The 20,819-nt window shown below is 50.5% G+C and overlaps 1 protein-coding gene across 2 annotated transcripts in view; it reads left to right on the forward strand.

The window, feature by feature from the left end:
• The first annotated feature begins 2,228 nt into the window (after positions 1 to 2,228).
• The window catches only part of PPP1R8 (protein phosphatase 1 regulatory subunit 8), a 45,700-nt gene continuing 27,109 nt past the window's right edge, over positions 2,229 to 20,819 (forward strand). Inside the window, exons 1-2 of one of the 2 annotated variants that reach the window (XM_075908700.2) lie at positions 2,229 to 2,373; positions 19,248 to 19,308. In XM_075908700.2, the coding sequence (XP_075764815.1) occupies positions 2,243 to 2,373; positions 19,248 to 19,308 (192 nt within the window). In that variant the 5' untranslated portion in view covers positions 2,229 to 2,242. The remainder of the gene's footprint in view (positions 2,374 to 19,247; positions 19,309 to 20,819) is intronic. The other variant, XM_075908701.2, reaches the window with a different exon arrangement.

A 20,819-nucleotide genomic window follows, 5' to 3' on the forward strand; every position in this document is an offset into this window, starting at 1 on the left:
TGTTCCACATTTCAGAAGAACTACACGGTGCTTTCTCCTCTCCAGGAGCAGTTAAAATGACGTGCCCGCACTGGCTCTTAATGCACACAACACGTGCTCTGCTTTCATACAGAGCTCTTGCAAAAGGAAGTTGCATTTAAGCAACATTAATTAAAAAGACAGCAGGCCCTGCTGCAGAAGGAAAATCGTGCTGAAGAAATGGGTTTTTGTTTCCATGCTTTTTCAATTTTATTTTTAATGAGTGTTTAAATGGTAGGGAATTTTTTATAAGACTCAAAGAACTAGATAAATTTAATGGAAGGCAGGTCCGTCAATGGCTAATAGTCAGGATGGGAACGGGTGGCCTAGTCTGCTTGCCAGAAGATGGTTGAGTGACAGGATGGATCATTTGATTCTATTTTCATTCCCTCTAGGGCACTGATCACGGTCAGAAGACAGGCTATTCTTAAGTCTCAACCCAAGACACCTGGGGAAAATTCTCTCAAAACCCGATCTGCCAATCAGTCACAGCAGAGGTCCACTCCATCCAATGGCCAATCTCTGATGCTTCAGAAGGTGGCAAACTATAAATACCACCAGCAGCCATGGAATACATTTGGCTGGTTATGCATTGGGGAGGGGCAGTTCTGTCCTGACCAACCCATGAAAGCTGGGGAGTACGAGATTTGAAGAGTCAACTCATCATGCAGAGCTGCAGCTGTTATAAGCATGTTGAACTCAGATTCATGGATTCCCAGGCCAGGCAGAACCATTATAACCATTCCATGTGAAATCTGCCCTCCCTCCATCCCCTTAGGCAGTAGGGTTTTTCCCAGAACCTGGATAAAAGCATATATTTTTAAATGAGTTACTAGAAACAGAGAAACCAGTAGACCCCTCTGTGGATACAAAATTTTTATCTGAATACACAAGTGAGCCACAGATGTGGATACTCAGATTATAAAGTGGGTATCCATGAATTTTCAGGGCTCTAGAAATCAGATAATTTCATGTGGAAAATAAGATCTCCCCTTTAAACGCTGCCCTAACAGTTTCTTTGATCAATGATCTCTACATTTTTATTTTATAAAAACAGACAGTGATCAGATGATTTTAGCAGTTTCTTTTCTGAGCCTAGGTGAGATTTACCAATGGGATAAGAAGGGGAGATACGCTTTCTTAAATGCAAACTCTTTTCTCAGTACTAACAGTTACGTACAAGAAAAGATTAAGGAAGGCTGGATTGCAAGTCCATAGTTTTCATCTTGACATGAAAACCTGATTTTGATGGTGTCTAAGTAAATCCCTGCTACCTGGTATTTGCCCTGGGTGGTCTTCCACAGGGAGAGAATCTAGAGAAAGAAACAGATGTGTGAGAAAGGTAAGGTAGGTGTGTGAAAAGAGCTTGCTGCTTTGAGTAGTGTCCCCATGAGTGCGGCATTTCAAAGTGTGCAAAGCCTGGACTCAGCTGACACCGGCTTTGTGTGGCATTTCAAAGTGGTAGCACTGCAGGGAGCCTGGGATCAGATGGGGACTACCTACCTGACTCCGGGTTCTGTAGAAACGCCTCGCGCAAGGTCAGCTAAGGAGCCCCCAGCTGCCCCCAGGCTCCACGTGGCAATGCCACTTTGAAATACTGCAGTGGTGTTTCAAAGGGGAAGCACCGCACAGCTGCTCCTGGGCTCCATCTGGTGCTGCCCCTTTGAAACACCGCCACAGCTGGTCCCAAGACTCAGAAATGAGTTGCTCCCAGGGCTGTGTCTAGACTGCATCCCTTTTCCGTGACAGGGATGCAAATTAGACACATCGCAATTGCAAATGAAGCGGGGATTTAAATCCCCCTCCCCCGCTTCATTTGCATAAAAATGGCTGCTGCTTTATTTCCAGTGCGGAGCTTTGCGGGAAAAGCGCCCGGCTCGACGCGGATCTGTGGGAAGATAAACCCGTTTCCAGACGCTCCCTCAGTGCTTGGCTTGCTGAAAGACCCGCGTCTACACGGGCGCTTTTTGCCGCTTTTCCGGAAAGGGGGACAGCCCGGAGCGAGTCCCGTGAGTCCCGGAGCCAGCGGCGGCGCCGGGGAGCCGGGACAGGGCCGCTGCCCAGCTGGGCCTGTTACCCCCCCCGATTTGCGAGCGGGGCTCAGGCTTGGACCCGGCCTCGGCTCTGCTCGGCCGCGCAGCCTTTCCACACGCAGGGCGGGTGTTTGCTCGCCCCGCCCCCTGCCGCCAATCACTGTCACTGTGACGGGAGCGGCGCGCGGTGCATGCCGGGATCGCCCCCGACCGGTCCTCCTGTTTCCCAGCCTGCCCCGCGCCCTCTTGAATGGAGTAGCTACAAGATGGCGGCGAACGCGAACTCGGGTGGCGGCCTGTCGCTGTTCGACTGCCCGAGCTGGTGAGCGCGGCCGGGCCGCGGGGCGGGGGCGGGGGCGGGGGCGGGGCGTCCCGCGGGCTCCGAGGCTCGAGCACGGGCGTGGGGCGCGGAGCCTGCTGAGGTGACACGGGGGGGGGGGGGGGGCTCCGGGCTCCGAGTTACCCGCGCGCGGAAGTTGGTGTCAGAGTCAGGCGCTCGGAAACTAGGGATTGTGCTGCGAGCCGGACCCGCGTGTGTGCGTGTAAGAGCGTGCGTGAGTGTGCACGTGTGTGCGTGAGAGCGTGCGTGAGTGTGCACGTGTGTGCGTGAGAGCGTGCGTGAGTGTGCACGTGTGTGCGTGAGAGCGTGCGTGAGCGTGTGAGTGTGCACGTGTGTGCGCGTGAGAGCGTGCGTGAGTGTGCACGTGTGTGCGTGAGTGTGTGCGTGAGTGTGTGCGTGAGTGTGTGCGTGAGCGTGTGCGTGAGTGTGCGCGTGAGCGTGTGCGTGAGTGTGCGCGTGAGCGTGTGAGTGTGCGCGTGAGCGTGTGAGAGCGTGCGTGAGCGTGCGAGTGTGCGCGTGTGTGCGTGTGAGAGCGTGCGCGTGTGTGAGAGCGTGCGCGAGTGTGAGAGCGTGCGCGAGTGTGCGCGCGTGTGAGAGCGTGCGCCAGTGCGCGCGTGTGAGAGCGTGCGCGTGTGTGCGCGCGTGCGTGAGAGCGTGCGCGTGCGTGAGAGCGTGCGAGAGCGTGCGCGCGTGTGAGAGCGTGCGCCAGTGCGCGCGCGCGTGTGAGAGCGTGCGCCAGTGCGCGCGCGCGTGTGAGAGCGTGCGCGAGTGCGCGCGCGCGTGTGAGAGCGTGCGCGAGTGCGCGCGCGTGTGAGAGCGCGCGCGAGTGCGCGCGCGTGTGCGTGAGAGCGCGCGCGAGTGTGCGCGTGCGTGCGTGAGAGCGCGCGCGAGTGTGCGCGTGCGTGCGTGAGAGCGTGCGTGAGTGTGCGCGTGCGTGCGTGAGAGCGTGCGCGTGTGTGCGTGTGAGAGCGTGCGTGTGCGTGCGTGCGTGCGTGAGCGTGCGCGCGTGTGAGAGCGTGTGAGAGCGTGCGCGAGCGTGTGAGAGCGTGCGCGAGCGTGTGAGAGCGTGCGCGCGTGTGAGAGCGTGCGCGTGTGTGAGAGCGTGCGCGAGTGTGAGAGCGTGCGCGAGTGTGCGTGTGAGAGTGTGCGTGAGAGCGCGCGCCCGTGTGTGTGCGTGAGAGCGCGCGCCCGTGTGTGTGCGTGAGATTGTGCTGGCACGGCCACCTATCACTTATTACTATTGTTATTTCTCCCGCAATACGGCCCTTTTGAGTGGACAGTGTCAATCGAATTTATAGCTTATTGCTTTTTATGTTTCTCCCCTTGTATCACCCAATGCTGCATTTGCTGCACAACAGGGAAACCCTTGCACTGAATACACAGCTAGTAATTTACTTATGAGCTTTTCTAAGGTCCTCTTCATCACACTATCTGAGATCTTCACCTATATTAAGGCAAGATGATGTTAGTTCTCTACCTATAACAGGGGTTGGGAACCTTTTTTGGGTTGTTGGCTGCTGACCCACAGAAAGTCAATAAGGTACTGCACACAAGTGAGAAGCAAAAAACCAAATCCTCATTGACATGGCCCCCAGCTCAGGAGGAGAAAGACACCATGTTCCCCTCCGCACCAGAGTGTAGGGGGAGGGCCAGGCTAGTAGATTTTGTGTTCTCCAGCCCTATGCTGGTGCAGCAGGCAGTTGGAGCACCAGCTCAGGCTCCCTAGTGCTAGGGGATGGGGGGCTGCATCTGACCCCCAGGGCCTTAGGTTCCCCACCCCTGACTGATAAAATGGAGAACAGTGAAAAATGAGTAGTAGTCCTGTAGTACCTTAGAGGCAGTCCAAGGACTACTCATTTGTAAAGTTACAGATTAACAAGGCTACCCCTCTGAGATTTGTTTTCACAGTGCTTAGCATTTCTGCAAATCTCACCCCAAATGTCTTCAGTTAGGCACTCAGAAAATGAAAAACTCCAATTAGCAACCACTTGTGAAAAGCATCCAATTGGGACATCATGATACAGGCAAGTATAGAGTCCAATTCTCCAGGGTGTCATTCATCTCTTACCTATGAGGCCTGCAGTTCCCCGCCTCTTTTGCTACACACCTTTCCATTTGCAGTAAATAAGGTAGAGATCCTACAGAGAACAGTTTCAATCACTTCACCCTGATGCATTTCTTGAGCACTATCCATCATATGCGCTAAGTGAAGCATGATAAATCATATTAAAGGCTTAGAGTGCATACACGCACAGGGGTTGAATTCAAGTTGTGCATGTAACCTTCATTCTGGTGCTTTAAACTCTTTAAGAGCTTGACTTGCAACTTTTGGTTCTTTTAAGGTAGGTGTTTTAATGTAAATTCCTGAAGCTTTTTAATGAAAAAAATTAGTGAGGTAGAATTGTATTGACCCTCATGTGGGTCATCAGCAGGAGTGGGACATGAAGGCCACAGACTTCTACAATTTGCTTGTCTGGTAACTATGGATATTAAAATGTATTTAATTAAAGTAACCACTGAAAATTTCAATGGTTATACGCGTGGAGGGGGGTCAGCTTTTAAGCTGGTTTCCCACGCGTACCAGCTCCTGCGTCCACCTTGCTCCTCACTGCTGCCTCTGTATCAGAGGCAGCAATATGGGAGGGGCAGGTGACTCCCTGGGAGCCAGTGTGTGCTGGGAGCCGGCTTAAAACACTTTCATGTCCCTACTGGGAAACAGTAATAATCTCTTATCTGTTATGTGAACCAGCCACTAGAGGGGAAAGAGAGGCACATTTTATCAGTGGGATTCTAATTTATTTTCTGGGCAGGAATGTTGCCATGTCCCTGGCCCTGACCCCGCTGCTGGGTCCATTGCGTACCTGGTCCCAGCCCCTGTTGTACTACCAAGGCTCTGCAGTGCCAGCCCTCTTTGCTATTGGGGTTCCCAGCCAGAATTCCCGGGTCCAAGAACACCTGTGGTCCTACCAGACCACGGATGTTGCCAGATGAGGGGTTCCCAGTTTTGGGTGGTCCAACCTGTAGTTATAAGTCTTCTGTCCCTGCCCCTGACTTTTGTTCCCAGCCTACACCTCTCCACTCTATCAGAGGCAGCAGCGTGGGGCGGCAGGGAGCCAGTCAGTGTGGAGAGCCGGTTTTTAAAGTGGCTCCCTTGGTGGACCAACTCCCACCTGCCACCCTGCACTGCTGCTTCTGATACAGAAGCAGCAGCACAGGGTGGCAAGGGGCTCCCCAGGAGTGGGCTGGCAGCGTACTGGCTGCCCGCCTGCCCCAGAGAACTATCAAATAGTTGTGTAACCGCTAAGATTTCATGAGGTTACACAACTATTCAGTTACATGATATCGAACACCCCAATAGGAAATGCCTTCCTTAGCTCTTCAGTGGTGACCTAGGCTATGTGCGGATGGAGCCTACATGGTGCAGAGAAAAATGCTGCTGGCTTTTACAAACCTCTACTGAGCATGTGCAAATTGGATTTACTTTCTGGATTTACACTAGAACAGCAAAAGCTGCATCTGACACAAGAGCAGTATCCCTGTCCAGTTCCAAGTTCCTCCTCCAAAGCATGCAGGAGATTAAGCATCTCAAATCATGTAAATAATTTTCAAATGCCGGAAGAAAGTTATGTTCATCTGAAGAAGTAGGTTGCGTCCACGAAAGCTCATGATACCATCTACATGTTTTGTTAGTCTTTAAGGTGCTACTAGTTTATTTGTTATTTTTTAAGAAGAGTGTTGGTTTGCCTAACTTTTCTCTTGAAAACAGCTTTGTACTAACATTTAGAAAAAATCAGCCTTAGGCAGGCACCCAGAATGGAAAATTTCAGCCTGTGTTTAAAGTTTGGCAGTGTTATAAGTAACTCAGAATGGAGTCTTTGTAATAAGTGTCAGGCATGCTCCGTTTATTGGTTTCTGTGTGTTAACCAATTTGGGGGAGAACCCTGTTTGCAGGTGGCTCTTATTTTTATTTTGTCTGACCTTGAAGTACCAGTCTCCAATAAAGATTTAAAATGTCATACTTTGCTTAAAAGCTTAACTGTTATAAACTGAGACACCTGTTTGTTTCTTACATTTCTTTCATAAACTTAATTTTAATATCTTCTGTACTGAAACAGTCATGACATAAGCAGAGTGGTGGGTTTATAAAAGCTGTATATGTTAGTCACATGTAAGCAGATGAACTGTCCTCCAGTTATGTCTCCCTTGGCTGGAGAGGATTTGCGGTAATCAGCTATACAGTGTTCCTAAACAAGGGATGTTAAAATGAGGTTATTTTACTAATTTAGTCAAATTTTATCACCTACTCCATTAATAGGGGAAGGTAGCTGGCTCAGTCCCGGCTCATGCCGGGACCAAACTTCACTGTGGCTCTGTAATTTAAAATGCAGGCTGCCTGGCTCCTACTGCTTTTTAAATTGCAGAGCCGCAGTGGTGTTTGGTCCTGGTGCAAGCCGGGACTGAGCCAGGCTGCCTGCCCAGCTGGCATCAGCCCATAGCCACGGGGGAAGTGGAAGTCCAATCCTAGTGAGATAAATAGAAAAGAACATAAACACTGTCAAATCAAATGTAAAAATGTAATAAGAAAAGCAAAAAAAGATTTTGAGGAACAGCTAGCCAAAAACTCAAAAAGAAATAACAAAATGTTTTTTAAGTACATTAGAAGCAGGAAGCCTGCTAAAAAACCTGTGGGTCGCCTAGATGATCGAGCTATAAAAGGAGCAATCAAGGACGAGAAAGCCATTGCGGAGAAACTAAATGATTTCTTTGCTTCAGTCTTCATGGCTGAGGACATTGGGGAGATTCCTGAATCTACACCGTCCTTTGTGGGTGATGAATCTGAGGAACTGTCCCGGATTGAAGTGTCATTAGAGGAGGTTTTGGAACAAATAGGAAAAACTTAATGTTAACAAATCTCCGGGACCGGATGGCATTCATCCAAAGGTTCTAAAAGAACTCAAATGGGAAATTGCTGAGCTATTATCTGTGGTTTGTAACCTATCCTTTAAATCGGCTTCCGTACCTAATGACTGGAAGGTAGCCAATGTGACACCAATATTTAAAAAGGGCTCTAGAGGCGATCCTGGCAATTACAGACCGGTAAGTCTAACTTCAGTACCGGGCAAATTAGTCGAAACAATAGTAAAGAATAAAATTGTGAAGCATGTAGAAGAACATAATTTGTTGGACAAAAGTCAACATGGTTTCTGTAAAGGGAAATCCTGTCTTCCTAATCTGTTAGAGTTCTTTGAAGGGGTTAACAAACATGCGGACAAGGGGGATCCAGTAGATATAGTATACTTGGATTTTCAGAAAGCCTTTGACAAGATCCCTCACCAAAGGCTCTTGTGTAAATTCCATGGCCATGGGATAAGAGGGAAGGTCCTTTCTTGGGTTGAGAACTGGTTAAAAGACAGGAATCAAAGGGTAGAAAGAAATGGTAAATTTTCAGATTGGAGAGGAGTAACTAGTGGTGTCCCCCAAGGGTCAGTCCTGGGACCAATCCTTTTCAACTTATTCATAAATGATCTGGAGAAAGGGGTAAGCAGTGAGGTAGTAAAGTTTGCAGATGATACCAAACTGTTTAGGATAGCCAAGACAGAAGCAGACTGTGAGGGACTCCAAGAAGATCTCACCAAACTGAGTGATTGGGCAACAAAATGGCAAATGAAATTTAATGTGGATAAGTGTAAAGTAATTCACATCGGGGAAAAATAACCCCAACTATACGTACAGTATGATGGGGGCTAATTTGGCTACGACAAATCAGGAAAGAGATCTTGGAGTTATCGTGGACAGTTCTCTGAAAACTTCCACACAGTGTGCAGCGGCGGTCAAAAAGGCAAATAGGATGCTAGGAATTATTAGGAAAGGGATAGAAAATAAGACCCAGAATATCTTACTGCCCCTGTATAAAACTATAGTACACCCACATCTTGAATACTGTGTGCAGATATGGTCTCCTCACCTCAAAAAAGATATTTTGGCCTTGGAAAGGGTTCAGAAAAGGGCAGCTAAAATGATTAGGGGTTTGGAACGGGTCCCATATGAGGAGAGGTTAAAGCAACTGGGACTTTTCAGTTTAGAAAAGAGGAGACTGCGGGGGGATATGATAGAGGTCTATAAAATCATGAGTGGTGTGGAGAGGGCCGATAAAGAAAAGTTATTTAGTTTCCTAAATAGAAGAACTAGAGGACACCAAATGAAATTAATGGGGAGCAGGTTTAAAACTAATAAAAGAAAGTTCTTCTTCACACAGCGTGTAGTCAACCTGTGGAACTCCTTGCCAGAGGAGGCTGTGAAGGCTAGGACTATAATTGAGTTTAAAGAGAAGCTAGATAATTTCATGGAGATTAGGGCCATAAAAGGCTATTAGCCAGGGGATAAAATGGTGTCCTTGGCCTCTGTCAGAGGCTGGAGAGGGATGGCAGGAGACAAATCGCTTGATCGTTGTCTTTGGTCCACCCTCTCTGGGGCACCTGGTGCTGGCCACTGTCGGTAGACAGGATACTAGGCTAGATGGACCTTTGGTCTGACCCAGTACAGCTGTTCTTATGGGATCCAGCAAGGAGTTGGAATCTCCTGCAGACAAGGGCTGCTGCCAGAGCATCCTCTCCTAGCCCACCCCTCTTCCCCACTGCTGCCTCTGATAGGCAGCAGCGCAGGAGGGGGCAGGTGGCACCACAGAGACAGTGCTGAGGGGAACTGGCTTTTAAGCTGGCTCTCCTCCTCTTCCCACTGCCCGTCCTTGGCAGCAAGGCGGGGAAATGCAGGTAGTCGACTACTCCGTTACATCCCTATCCTGAACTACTGGTTATCTGAATTCTTGATTCAGCAAAAGTTTCAGATGACCCCTGAAACCTTCATATTATAAGGGGAACCTTAATTATCTGTGTATGAAATGCAATGTGCATCATACAAGACTTGAAACTTTGGTTCATCAGGAGGCAATTGGCAAGAGAATAATTGGTTTCAGCAAGCAAAACTGGAGAAGCTGATGGTTAGGATCTCAAGGCACTGCTAGGATCATAATTTTGGTGTAAACTAGAACATTTTAAAGACACAAACTGCACTTCAAGCATCACTGGTGGAGATGTCTTTGTTACCTGGGGAGGATGCATGCCTTCAGAATTCAGGAAATTCCACCACGGCAGTGTCTGGGATGTATATAATAGTAATGAGGCCAAGATTTTATAAAAAGGTGGCTAAATTTAGGCTCCTAAGTACACATTTAGAGACCTGAATAAGTGGCCTGATTTGAAATTAGCACATTAAAATAAAACGTGTCCTGCCCACATCTTTAACAACTAACACATTATAAAAATACTTTTCTGTCTGATTTAGACAAGACCTTGTGATTACAAAGAGTTCTCTGAATGCAAATTGCAGGTAACTGATGTACTGTTGTTAAACTCAGATAATAGCACTGAGATGTGTGGAGTGTTCTATTTATCTTAATAGTGTGTTAACTTTGAAACCTAGTTGACAATCTGAATATTGTGAAAGGGACACTCAACTTGAACAGTGATAGAGAGGCAGCCGTGTTAGTCTGGTCTGGCTGAAACAAAAGACAGGACGATGCAGCACTTTACAGACTGACAAGATGGTTAATTAGGTGATGAGCTTTCGTGGGCCAGACCCACTGCTTTGTGGCAGCAGCCCCTGTCTTCAGAGGGTCCCAGCTTCCCACCGGAATCCCCCACAGGCAGCCCAGCACAGTCCTGGTTCATGCTGGGACCAAACCCCGCTGTGGCTCTGCAATTTAAAAGGCAGCCTGCCCCCACCTCCTACTGAGTTTTAAATGCAGAGCCGGTTTCTTTGGCTAATGTCCTTCTGCACGTATTGCGGCCTATTTGCCAGTCACAGACTGGACCATTTGAACAGTGTCTAAGACGGGTCTACTTTTCTGAGCTGGACAAAGTTCACTTGATTATGGCCCAAGATTCACAAGACTACTTAAAGGCAGGAAAATCCAAAGAATGTCTCTAAGAAAGTGTCTTTTGCTTATTCAACTGAGAATAACTGCCCACAGGCTTTTGGAAAGTCTTGGAGCAGTGAAAAATTTAGGAAACTGGACCTCCCACATCCATTCTAGACTGGGGAGAAATTCCCTTGACTTTCAAGTCCTGGTGGAGAACTCCACACTTATGTAAGACATCAGTCACCCAAGAGTACTTTCCCCTGCCCCTTCTGCACAGAGTTCTTTTTTGAGAGTGGTATATTTGTATCAGGGGGTCATGGCTGGCTCTCTTCTTGGAAATGACACTTTTCTAACGAACAGTCTCAGTAGCAGAACCCTCACTCAGTACAAATCGTCCCTGAAAGATCATTTGATCTTTGATCATTGTACGATGTAGCATGCTCTAGCTCAGTGTTTCCCAATTGGTGCACCGGGGAACCCTGGGGTTCCGCGAAGCAAAACTAGGGGTTCTGTGAGGAGCCAGCACTCCCCCGCCCCCCTGAAAGAGAGACAGAGAGCCAGCAGAGGCATGGGCAGCGAGTTGTATGGGCTCGTGGTGCCCATGCTCCACCAATATTTGGAGCTGGAGTGGGCCCTGGCCCCAGAGCATCTCTCCCCCAGCCTTGGCCAATCCCTGTTGTGCACAACCTTCACTGAACTCTCCCTTGCTGGTTGCTGCTGCCCTGTGTGGCGTGCTCAAACCAGTGGGCAGGAGATCCCCGGGCGTGACGTAATGTCACAGCCCGGGATTTTAAAACTGCTGGACGCTGCGTTGCGCCACGTGGCTGAGTTGTGGGTTCAGAGTCCAGGGATGAAGCATGCAGACTTCAGCCCTGCAAAGTGGAAGGCAGAAAGTAGGAGGAGGGGAAGGGCTGGGAGAGGAAGGGGCTTGTGCGGAAGAGGAGGGGAAGGGGAAGGGCTGGGAGAGGAAGGGGCTTGTGCGGAGGGGAAGGGGAAGGGCTGGGAGAGGAAGGGGCTTGTGCGGAGGGGAGAGGGGGAAGAGAGGGGAAGGCACCAAAAGGACAGGGGTAGAGGAGAGACAAATGCCAGGGGGCCAAGTGCAGACAATGAGGAAAAGGGCAGGAGGGGAGGTGTCACTGGAAGGGAGACAGGGTGATGCTGGGAAGGGAGAGGGTAAGGGCATTGGGGACTAGAGGGGGGAGGAAGAGGTGCTGGGAGAAGGCTTGAAAGAAGGAGTGGGCATGAGGAAGACCGGGATGGAGCAAGTGATGTGTGAGGGCACAGGGGCATGAGGGGAATGGGGGCAGAGGGGGTAGGCATCAGGGAGAAAGAGGCCAAAGGGGGTAGGGGCAGTGAGGGAAGGGGGAGGCACCAGGAGGGTGCAGGGGTAAGGGAAGGTGCAAGTGCCAGGGTATTCTGGGGGTGAAGCAGAAGGGCAGACACCTGCAGGGGAGGGACCAGCACCAGAGGAGAGAGGCAGGGCAGGTGTGTAGAGTCAGGTGTTAGAAGAGGAGATGAGGAGGGTAGCTCACATGATCGGAGTGGGGCTACTGGAGGAGTGGGCACAGGGGGAGAGAAGGGCTGGTGGAGGGGGGCAGGTTGCAGGAGGGCTGAGGGCAGTGAGAAGGGCAGGGGTCAGGACAGCAGAGGTGGGTGAAGAGTTGGGGGACAGCAGGCACCAGGGGAGGTGATGGAGCAAGGAGAGGAGACATGGCAGCAGAGGGAAAAGGTAAAGGTTTAAAAATATTTATGAATGACTAGGGTGCCACAGTGGCACATCCAAACAAGCCACATGAACTCAGTACTTGTGCACAACACAATTCATTTTGCTCATGCGAGGAAACTCTTAGGCTATGTCTACACTGGCAGTTTCTTGTGCAAGAACATCTTGTGCAAGAACACGTCCACACTGCCATGTGCGAGCTGTGCTTTTGCACAAGAGCATCTATGGCAGTGTGGATGCTCTCTTGTCCAAGAACATGCCGATGGCCATTTTAGCCATAGGGCTTTCTTGCACAAGAAATTCATGTTGCCTGTCCACACTGGCCTCTTTTACAAGACCAGTTGCGCAAAAGGGCTTATTCCTGAGCGGGAGCATCATAGTTTTTGCACTAGAAGCCCGATTTCATACATAAGAACATCATTGTACTTGCGCAAGAACACACGGCCAGCGTAGACAGGAAGCAAGTTTTTGCGCAAGAGTGGCCATTTTGGTGCAAGATCGCACCAGTGTAGACACAGTCAAGGGGAGGGAGGGTGGGAGGGGCAGGGAATCAGCGCTGGCTCAGCATGTCTGCATGTTTTGGGGGAAGGTGCAGGGAAATTGAGTTCAGCTGGGTTGCAGAGTGGGGAGGTCCGGGGAGCTGGGCTGGGCAGTGGGGTGGGGGGGGGTGTGGAGCTCAGAGCTCAGTTTGGCTGCAGGAGGAGGGAGGTGCTGGGAACCAGGGTAGACTCAAGGGGAGGGAGGGGCAGGGAATTGGCTCTTGGCTCAGCAGTTTTGCGGGGCTTGGGGGAAGTGCAGGGAAACGGGGCTCAGCTGTGCCGTGGGGGAGGCATGCAGGGAACCAGTGCAGGGCTCAGCTGGGCTGAGGTGGATGGGGGAGGGCATACAGAACAGATGGGCCGCTCAGCTGGGCTGTGAGGGGCTGCAGGGAACTGGTGCTGCACTCCCTTGGTTTGTGGGGGATGGTTTTGGGGGAAGTGCAGGGAACCAGCAGTGGTGGACAGCTCAGTTGGGTTGCAGGGGATAGAGGTGCAAACAAGCCAGGTTGGAACGGGGGGAGGGGGGAGAACCAGGAGCCCTGAAATGATCTCCCCTGGTCCAAAAATCCCTCATCTGGGACCAGGGCAGGTCCAGAGGGTGGCAGATCAGGGAGGTCCAACTCCTACCCAAGTCCCCTCCTTGCACTATCCCTTGTAGCCAGACACCCTACCCCCAATCTGCTCCTGCTCCCTCCCCCTGGCCAGACACCCTACATCCAGCCTGCTTCTGCACCCTACTTACCACCCAGACCTTGCCTCCTTCCACCCCCCACCTCCCTCCCAGATCCTGCACCCCATCCCTATCCCACTCCTTGGCAGCCTCGCCATCCACCCTAGCACCACCCTGTCCCTGGCCCCAGCACCCTGCCTCACACCCCAGGACTCAGCACCGCCCTGGCCCCAGCCCCAGCGCCCTGGCCCCAGCCCCAGCACCCTGCCAGTCACCCTAGTGCCCAGCAGGACCATGTCCCTGACTTCAGCACCCCGCCACCTGCCTGCCCCAGCACCCTGCCACCTGAGCCAGCATCCTTCCACCCAGCAGCATCCTCGCCCCAGCACCCACTTTCACTCTGTCCCCTGTCCCCACCAGCACATTTGGGACCACATTAGTGAGGCTTGGGGGTTTTGGGAGGGATGTGTGGTGTTGCGTGTGTGTGTGTGTGGTTTTTGTTTTGGGGGGGGGGTTTGCATCTCACTTGTGTGGCCCCAACTGACTTTTCTGCGGGTCAGTGACCCTTGACTCAAAATAGGTTCCTCACCCCTCTCATAAATAAAGGCAATGCTAAAACCTTTTGAGTTTGACAATCTTTTATTTCAAAATGAAGCCTGGCCAACAAGCCCCCAATTGGGGCCAAGCCCCCATCTCACTGCAGCATCATAACACTCCTGCACCACCTCACCCCAAACCTGAGCCTGTCATACACTGGAACCCCCTGTCCTGAGCCTCTTACATCCCCAAACTCCTGCACCCCCACAGCCTCAGTCTTCTGCCACAACATTCCTCCACCATCCACACATCACAGATCTGTGTCCTGAGCCCATCATACTCACAGCCTCCTTGCCCTGAGTCCCTCACATCTCCAGCCCAAACTCCTGCACCCTCACATCCACAAGCCCTGGCTTACTCAGCACCCTAACCTTCCACCTGAACCCAACACTCCCGAGCCTGGAGCCCCCTCCCCAAGCCAACATCCCCTTCTGCTGCATCCAAATTCCCTCCCAGAGCTTGCACTTCTCACCCCTTCCCACACCCAAATCCCTCATTCCCACCCCACACCTCCTGTCTCAACCTAGTGAGAGTGTATAAGGGCTGGGGATAGCAAGTGGTGGAGAGGAGGGGAACAGAGCGGATGAGGCCTCAAGGAAGGGAGGTGGGAGGGTCTTGGAAGGAATGTGATTTTCATGAATTGGTGGGTCCCCCCCCCTTTTTTTTTTTGCTTAACAAACCTAGGGGTTCCTTGAAAGTCTGAAAAGGGTTCCTCAGCCAAATAAAATGGGGAAACACTGCTCTAGCTAGATTTCTTTGCAGAAGAAAATGAGAAATGGCCTGAGAAATGACTTGGTCTGCACTACTCTGCATCAACCTGCCTACACTACATTGTTGCTTCAGCTGTTGTGAGTCTTCCACTACACCTGCTTACTAACTCCACCTGCACAAGAGGCATGGATCAGTGGAGTTAGGTCAACACAGTGTCAGTGTGGATCCTGCATTGCTTGTATCAGACTACTCTGAGTCCCGGTGGCTGACGGCGCACAGCTGCCCTGGGGCTTGTGCTGGCAGTGCCCCATACTGACGGGTAAATCAGGGCAAGTGCTCTTGATGAGGACTCTCACTGCCGACAGAAGGAGCATCACTGCGATGGCTCTACAGATTGAACCTCTGTAGTCCAGAACACTCTGCTCCAGAAACATCTGTTGTCCAGAATAATTTTAATTAGCTGGATGTCCTCTTTTCATGGTGTGGCCATGTTTCCCACAGCCCCTAAAGTTTGTTTACAGCTACCAGTCCTAGCGTTTAGTTTTCTGTGCTGCTTAACTCTAATTTACCCCTGAATGTGCTCTCTCAGGGTATGTCTACACTACAAAGTTAGTTCGAACTAATGGACGTTAGTTCGAACTAACTTTCATAGGCGCTACACTAGCGCTCCGCTAGTTCGAACTTAATTCGAACTAATGGAGCGCTTAGTTCGAACTAGGTAATCCTCATTCCACGAGGATTAAGCCTAGTTCGAACTAGCTAGTTCGAATTAAGGGGTGAGTAGCCCCTTAATTCGAACTAGTGGGAGGCTAGCCCTCCCCAGCTTTCCCTGGTGGCCACTCTGGCCAACACCAGGGAAACTCTATGCCCCCCTCCCGGCCCCGGACTCCTTAAAGGGGCACGGGCTGGCTACGGTGCCTGTGCCAGGTGCAAGCCTGCCAGCACCCAGCCAGCAGACTCTGCACCTGGCACAACACGAGCCACCCACCTGATGCCCCCCAGCCCTCCCCCTCTTCCCGGGACCAGGCTGGCGGCTCCCAGGAGCTTGCCCGGGACCGCAAGAGGTGGGCACCCGCCTGGGCTAGTGCGGAGATCGTGGACCTCGTCCACGATCTCCGCACTAGGCACAGGAAAGTGGCCGGCTTGGGCAGGAGAGCTGCCAGCCTGGCCACCCAGGAGCAGGTGTGCATGAAAATGCAAGGGGGTCCACTGAGACCCCCGACCCTGAGCCCTGAGCTTACAATGGCCGTCCTGGGTCAGACCAAAGGTCCATCTAGCCCAGTAGCCTGTCTGCCGACAGCGGCCAACCCTAGGAACCCTGGAGGGGATGGACCGAAGACAGTGACCAAGCCATTTGTCTCGTGCCATCCCTCTCCAGCCTTCCACAAACCTTGGGCAGGGACACCACTCCTACCCCCTGGCTAATACCACTCCATGGACCCAACCTCCATGACTTGATCTCACTTCCCTTTAAACTCTGTTCTAGTTCTATCCTTCACAGCCTCCTGCAGCAAGGAGTTCCACAGGTTGACTCTTTGCTTTGTGAAGAACAACTTTCTGTTACTTGTTTGAAGCCTGCTACCCATTCCTTTCCTTTGGTGTCCTCTAGTCCTTCTTTATGGGAACTAACGAAGAACTTTTCTGTATGCACCCTCTCCACCCCACTCCTGCTTTTAGAAACCTCTATCCTGTCCCCCCTCCATCTCCTCTTTTGTAAGCTGAAAAGTCCCAGTCTCTTTAGCCTCTCTTCATATGGGACCTGTTCCCAACCCCTGATCATTATAGTTGCCCTCCCCTCTCCCACCCTCTCTCTTCCCCTCTCCCACCTCCTTTTCCCAGTCTCCCCCAGTTTTGTTCAATAAAGACAGATTCTATTTTTGACCACACATTTTCTTTATTTCGTACATCAGGAAGGGGGGCTAGGGAAGGGTAAGTGGAAGGAGGTGAGGGAGGAATGGGGTATGAGCCCCCGATGGGGAGGACTGGGCTGGCTCTGCGGGCTTCTGGGGGTGGAAGCTCTCCTGCAGCCCCCCAATTGCCCCCTCTCCCCAGATGGCAGCCTGCGGCATGTGCAGCCGGTCTGATGGCCGAGTGCTGTGATGTGCCCAGCGTGGGTACTCCGGGCAATCCAAGCCAAGACTGCTTTGCAAGCGGGGCACCCCTGAGAACTGTCTGTCTGGGGTGGGGGTCGGAACCCTTTAAGCGCAGCCCTCGGCTAGCCTGAGACAGCATCTCCACGCTCTAAGTCCTCCTCTGATGCCCTGCCGGCACTGCTTCCGGCCATCCTTAAGCCCGGTTCAGGGTCCACTCAATGTGGACATGCTAGTTCGAATTAGCAAAATGCTAATTCGAACTAGTTTTTAGTTCTAGACGCGTTAGTTCGAATTAGCTTAGTTCGAATGAACTAATTCGAACTAAGTTAGTTCGAATTAGCGCTGTAGTGTAGACGTACCCTCAAGTGCAGTAAGCAGTGGAAGTGTTGGTAATGCTGCTAGACAATATTGACCTCCTGTGGTCTGGAAAATTCTCTTTCGGAACCAGAGGGTGCTGGACTAGAGAGGTTCAACCTGTACAGCAACATAATTCTGTAGTGTAGACTTGCCCACACATGCCCCTATGTAGTTTGCAGCCAGGAATTTCCTTGTTTTTCATCTCTCTAATCTCGTGTCATCAAAAAGGTGCGACAGTGAAGAGCACATTTGGTCTTGGTAGTTTGAACAAGGATACATCTGTTGCAGGTATTCAGATTCTAGGCTTAGCTGAAGGCTCTGGTTTCAGTCCAACTTTTCAAGATGTCGTACCAGAAACAGGCTGAATTTCTATCAAGATTGACAGTGCCTGAACATGCAGTGTAGTTGTAGCCATGTCAGTGCCGGGATATTCCAGAAACAAGATTACGTAGTTCTTCAGGGCTGGGAAAGGTATTCCAAGAGTCCCAGCTAAATATAAGGTGGAACAGATTGTGCTACTTACACTAAACATAGGACAAAAGGGGGTTAATGGGTAGATCAGGGCTACTCAACTTTGGATGCCCTGGGGGCCACAATGATACTCACAGCACATGCCTAGGGTCACAACTAGAAATGTAGCCGTGTTAGTCTGGTGTAGCTGAAACAAAAAACAGGACTATGTAGCACTTTAAAGAGTAACAAGCTTTCATGGGCCAGACCCACTTCCTCAGATCAAATAGTGGAAGAAAATTGTCACAACCATATATACCAAAGGATACAATTTAAAAAATGAACACATATGAAAAGGACAAATCAAATTTCAGAACAGAAGGGGGATTGGGGAGGGAGAGGTAAATGTCTGTGAGCTAATGATATTAGAGGTGATAATTGGGGAAGCTATCATTGTAATGGGTAAGATAATTAGCGTCTTTATTCAAACTTGAGAGTAAAGTGTCGAATTTAAGCATGAATGACAATTCAGAGGATTCTCTTTCAAGTGAAGTCTTAAAAGGCCTTTGAAGCAGGATGCAGGTAATCATGTCATTGAGACAATGTCCTTTCTGGTTGAAATGGCAAGAAACTGTTTTTTCTTTGTGATCCTGTCTGATATCTGTTTTGTGGGCATTGATCCTTTGGCAAAGTGTCTGAGACATTTGTCCAATGTACATAGCAGACGGACACTTTCGGCACATGATTGCATAAATTATATTTCTGGATGCGCAGGAATATGTGTTCTTGATCTTGTAACTCACTTGGTTAGAGTTATAAGATCAAGTGAATTAAATGGGGCCTGTGTGTTGTGTAGTCTTGCCTTCATCTTTATATTCATACTCAACAGTGCGAAAGAAGCTATTTGCAAATATTTTCAGATACATTTGCGTGTATATTCAACCACACTTTAGTTGTATCCCTCAGCATGTGCTGTGAGTATCATTGTGGCCCCCAGGGCTTCCAAAGTTGAGTAGCTGTGGTTTAGAGCTTCGCAACAGTAGCAGAGACTCTGTCTCTTGCACTCCAGCTATTCAGAAATTGGTGGTCAGTAGCATAGCTGATAATCATGTCACTGCATTGTGCAATATCTGCGGCAAGCAATGAGGATGTTCCTAGTGGAAGAGGACTCCGAAGGGAAGAGTAGCTTACCAACGACACCCAGGTACAAGAGACATATACTCACTTTCTCCAACAGTGAGGAGGTTCTAAAATGCGTGGATGGGGAAAGCCGCCGCCTTGCTTCTAGCAGCTGAAGGTTTAGGCAGAGGCCTTCAGACCTACGAAATACCTATTAGGTAAAAGTTAATACAAAAGATGGAGCCCCTAAGCATGGTGCAGGGACAGCACTTGTAAGAAACCCCAGCCTTTTGCCAGTTCCAAAAGCTGGAGTTAGTTGTCCGTGTTTCTCAGCTGGCATTATCCAAGGAAGTTGTTGATGGCAGCACCATCTCAATCATCTTTGTATCTCTCTTGCTGGTCGGTTTCCTTCTATGGCCAGCAGGTGTCTGAGTATTTCAAGCCCATCTAACCGCAGTGTGCTGTGGAAACTGAATCACTTGGTAAATATGGAGATCTGGTTTTATCTGTAAGCAAAACAAATCTGGGACCTCACATACAGGGTGCGTATAGAGCCATTTTTTACAGGAAATCTGCTTCAGTTTGGATTTGATTGGGGTTGATAAAATAATAGCACAATGTTAACAAGTACTACATGTTCAGTATTCATAAACCAAATATTTCTCTCCTTACTTTCCAGGGCAGGAAAACCTCCCCCTGGCTTACATCTGGATGTAGTCAAAGGAGACAAACTAATTGAGGTATGAAAAGAGATGTAGTAAGCTTAGATGCATGCAGAAGAAGATGGGATTTAACCCATCCATTGATGGGGAACTGAATTCCTTTGCTTTGTGTCCCTCACTTTGCACCCAAAGTGGCCCTTCCCTCTTGGGGTGCACCCCAAAGTGACCCTTTGTTCCCTTGACACATCCCTTTTTATTAAGTGATCCAGGTCCAACCTTTCACTACAGCCAGCCAGGCTTAATGTTTGTAACTCAAGTTGATGAAGTACAAAGCTCACATTGTGTCCGTGCACTGGGCTCCAATCAGGAGCCGGGCTGTGCATGTCTCAGTTGGATGATTTTACAGTGATCGGGTTTAGGAATATAGAACTAGAAGGCATTTTCCTGGTCAGCAAATCTAGTCCCTCGCCCGGAGGCAGCTGTTCATTTATTCATGTTAATAAATGTCACATACTCCATCTTCGAGCCGGTTAGGTGCTTTGCCCCCACTACCCTTATTGAAAGGCTGTCCCAGAACCTGACATCTTTGATCATTAGACACCTTCTGATTTCCAGCCTAAGTGTATTCATAGTGAGTTCATCTCTGTTTGCAGGGCCATCCCTAGGCATGTGCCGGCCCCAGGACAACCACCGCAGCTGCCTGAGACTCTTCCCCTCACTCTGCCTCCGCTCCGTTCCTTCCCTGCTCATCCCCACTCCACCTCTTTCTCCTAAACCCCCTTCCCCAAGTGATGCAGCCTAGGGGATTAGTAGGGAGCCTGGTGCCAGCAGCAGGGGTCTGGCCAGCCCCTGCATTTGTTGGTGGCAGTGGGAAGCAGAGCAACCTGGCCCCAGTCCCCTAAAGCCCCCTGTAAAGAGCTCCTTCCTTCATGTGAGCGCCCCTCGGTATCCGAGGGGAATCTTTAGTCTCTACCTGATTGTTTGCTGGAGAGGAAGGGACCAGGCTTCTTCTTACCCCCTGTTGTGGCTGCTGGAGGGGTAGGGGGGACCCAGGCCTGCCTACTCCTCTGGGTCCTAGACCGGGGACACTGTAAGTAGCAATTACCTGCTGAGTCTCAAAGATGTTGGTTGCTGTCACATTCCCTGGGCCACATTGCCTGGGAAGCTGTTCTGTCCAGCCCTTGTTCTTGGGCCTTGTGGACAAGTCCTCCCTGTCCAGGGTTCTGTAAAGTGGTGTTGACTTACCAATTAGTCTTCAGCCACTGGACCTGGTTCTGACCAGGTCTGAAATCCAGCTCCCCCTCAGAGCTGTCCTGAGTGCTGCTGTTCTCCCAGTCAGCCCTTAGGTCTGCCTGGGTTGAGCTCCAGGAAGGAACTGCCAGGCCCTGGCCCAGCAGCAGCTTTTAGATCTGCCTGCTGCACCCTGGTTGGCTGCAACAGAGGCTGCCACTCTGTTCTGCTTGGAGGACCTGTCTCTTGCTCCTGTTGCTGGGCAGCGTGTGGCAAGACCTCCAGCAGGGATATTGGGGCCTACTCCACCCCATCACACCCCCCAACTCCCAGCTGCATCGCTCCCCTTCCTGCCACCT

The sequence above is a fragment of the Pelodiscus sinensis genome, chromosome 26, assembly GCF_052426305.1.
Source record: "Pelodiscus sinensis isolate ZL-2025 chromosome 26, ASM5242630v1, whole genome shotgun sequence".
Classification (NCBI taxonomy): Eukaryota; Metazoa; Chordata; order Testudines; family Trionychidae; genus Pelodiscus; species Pelodiscus sinensis.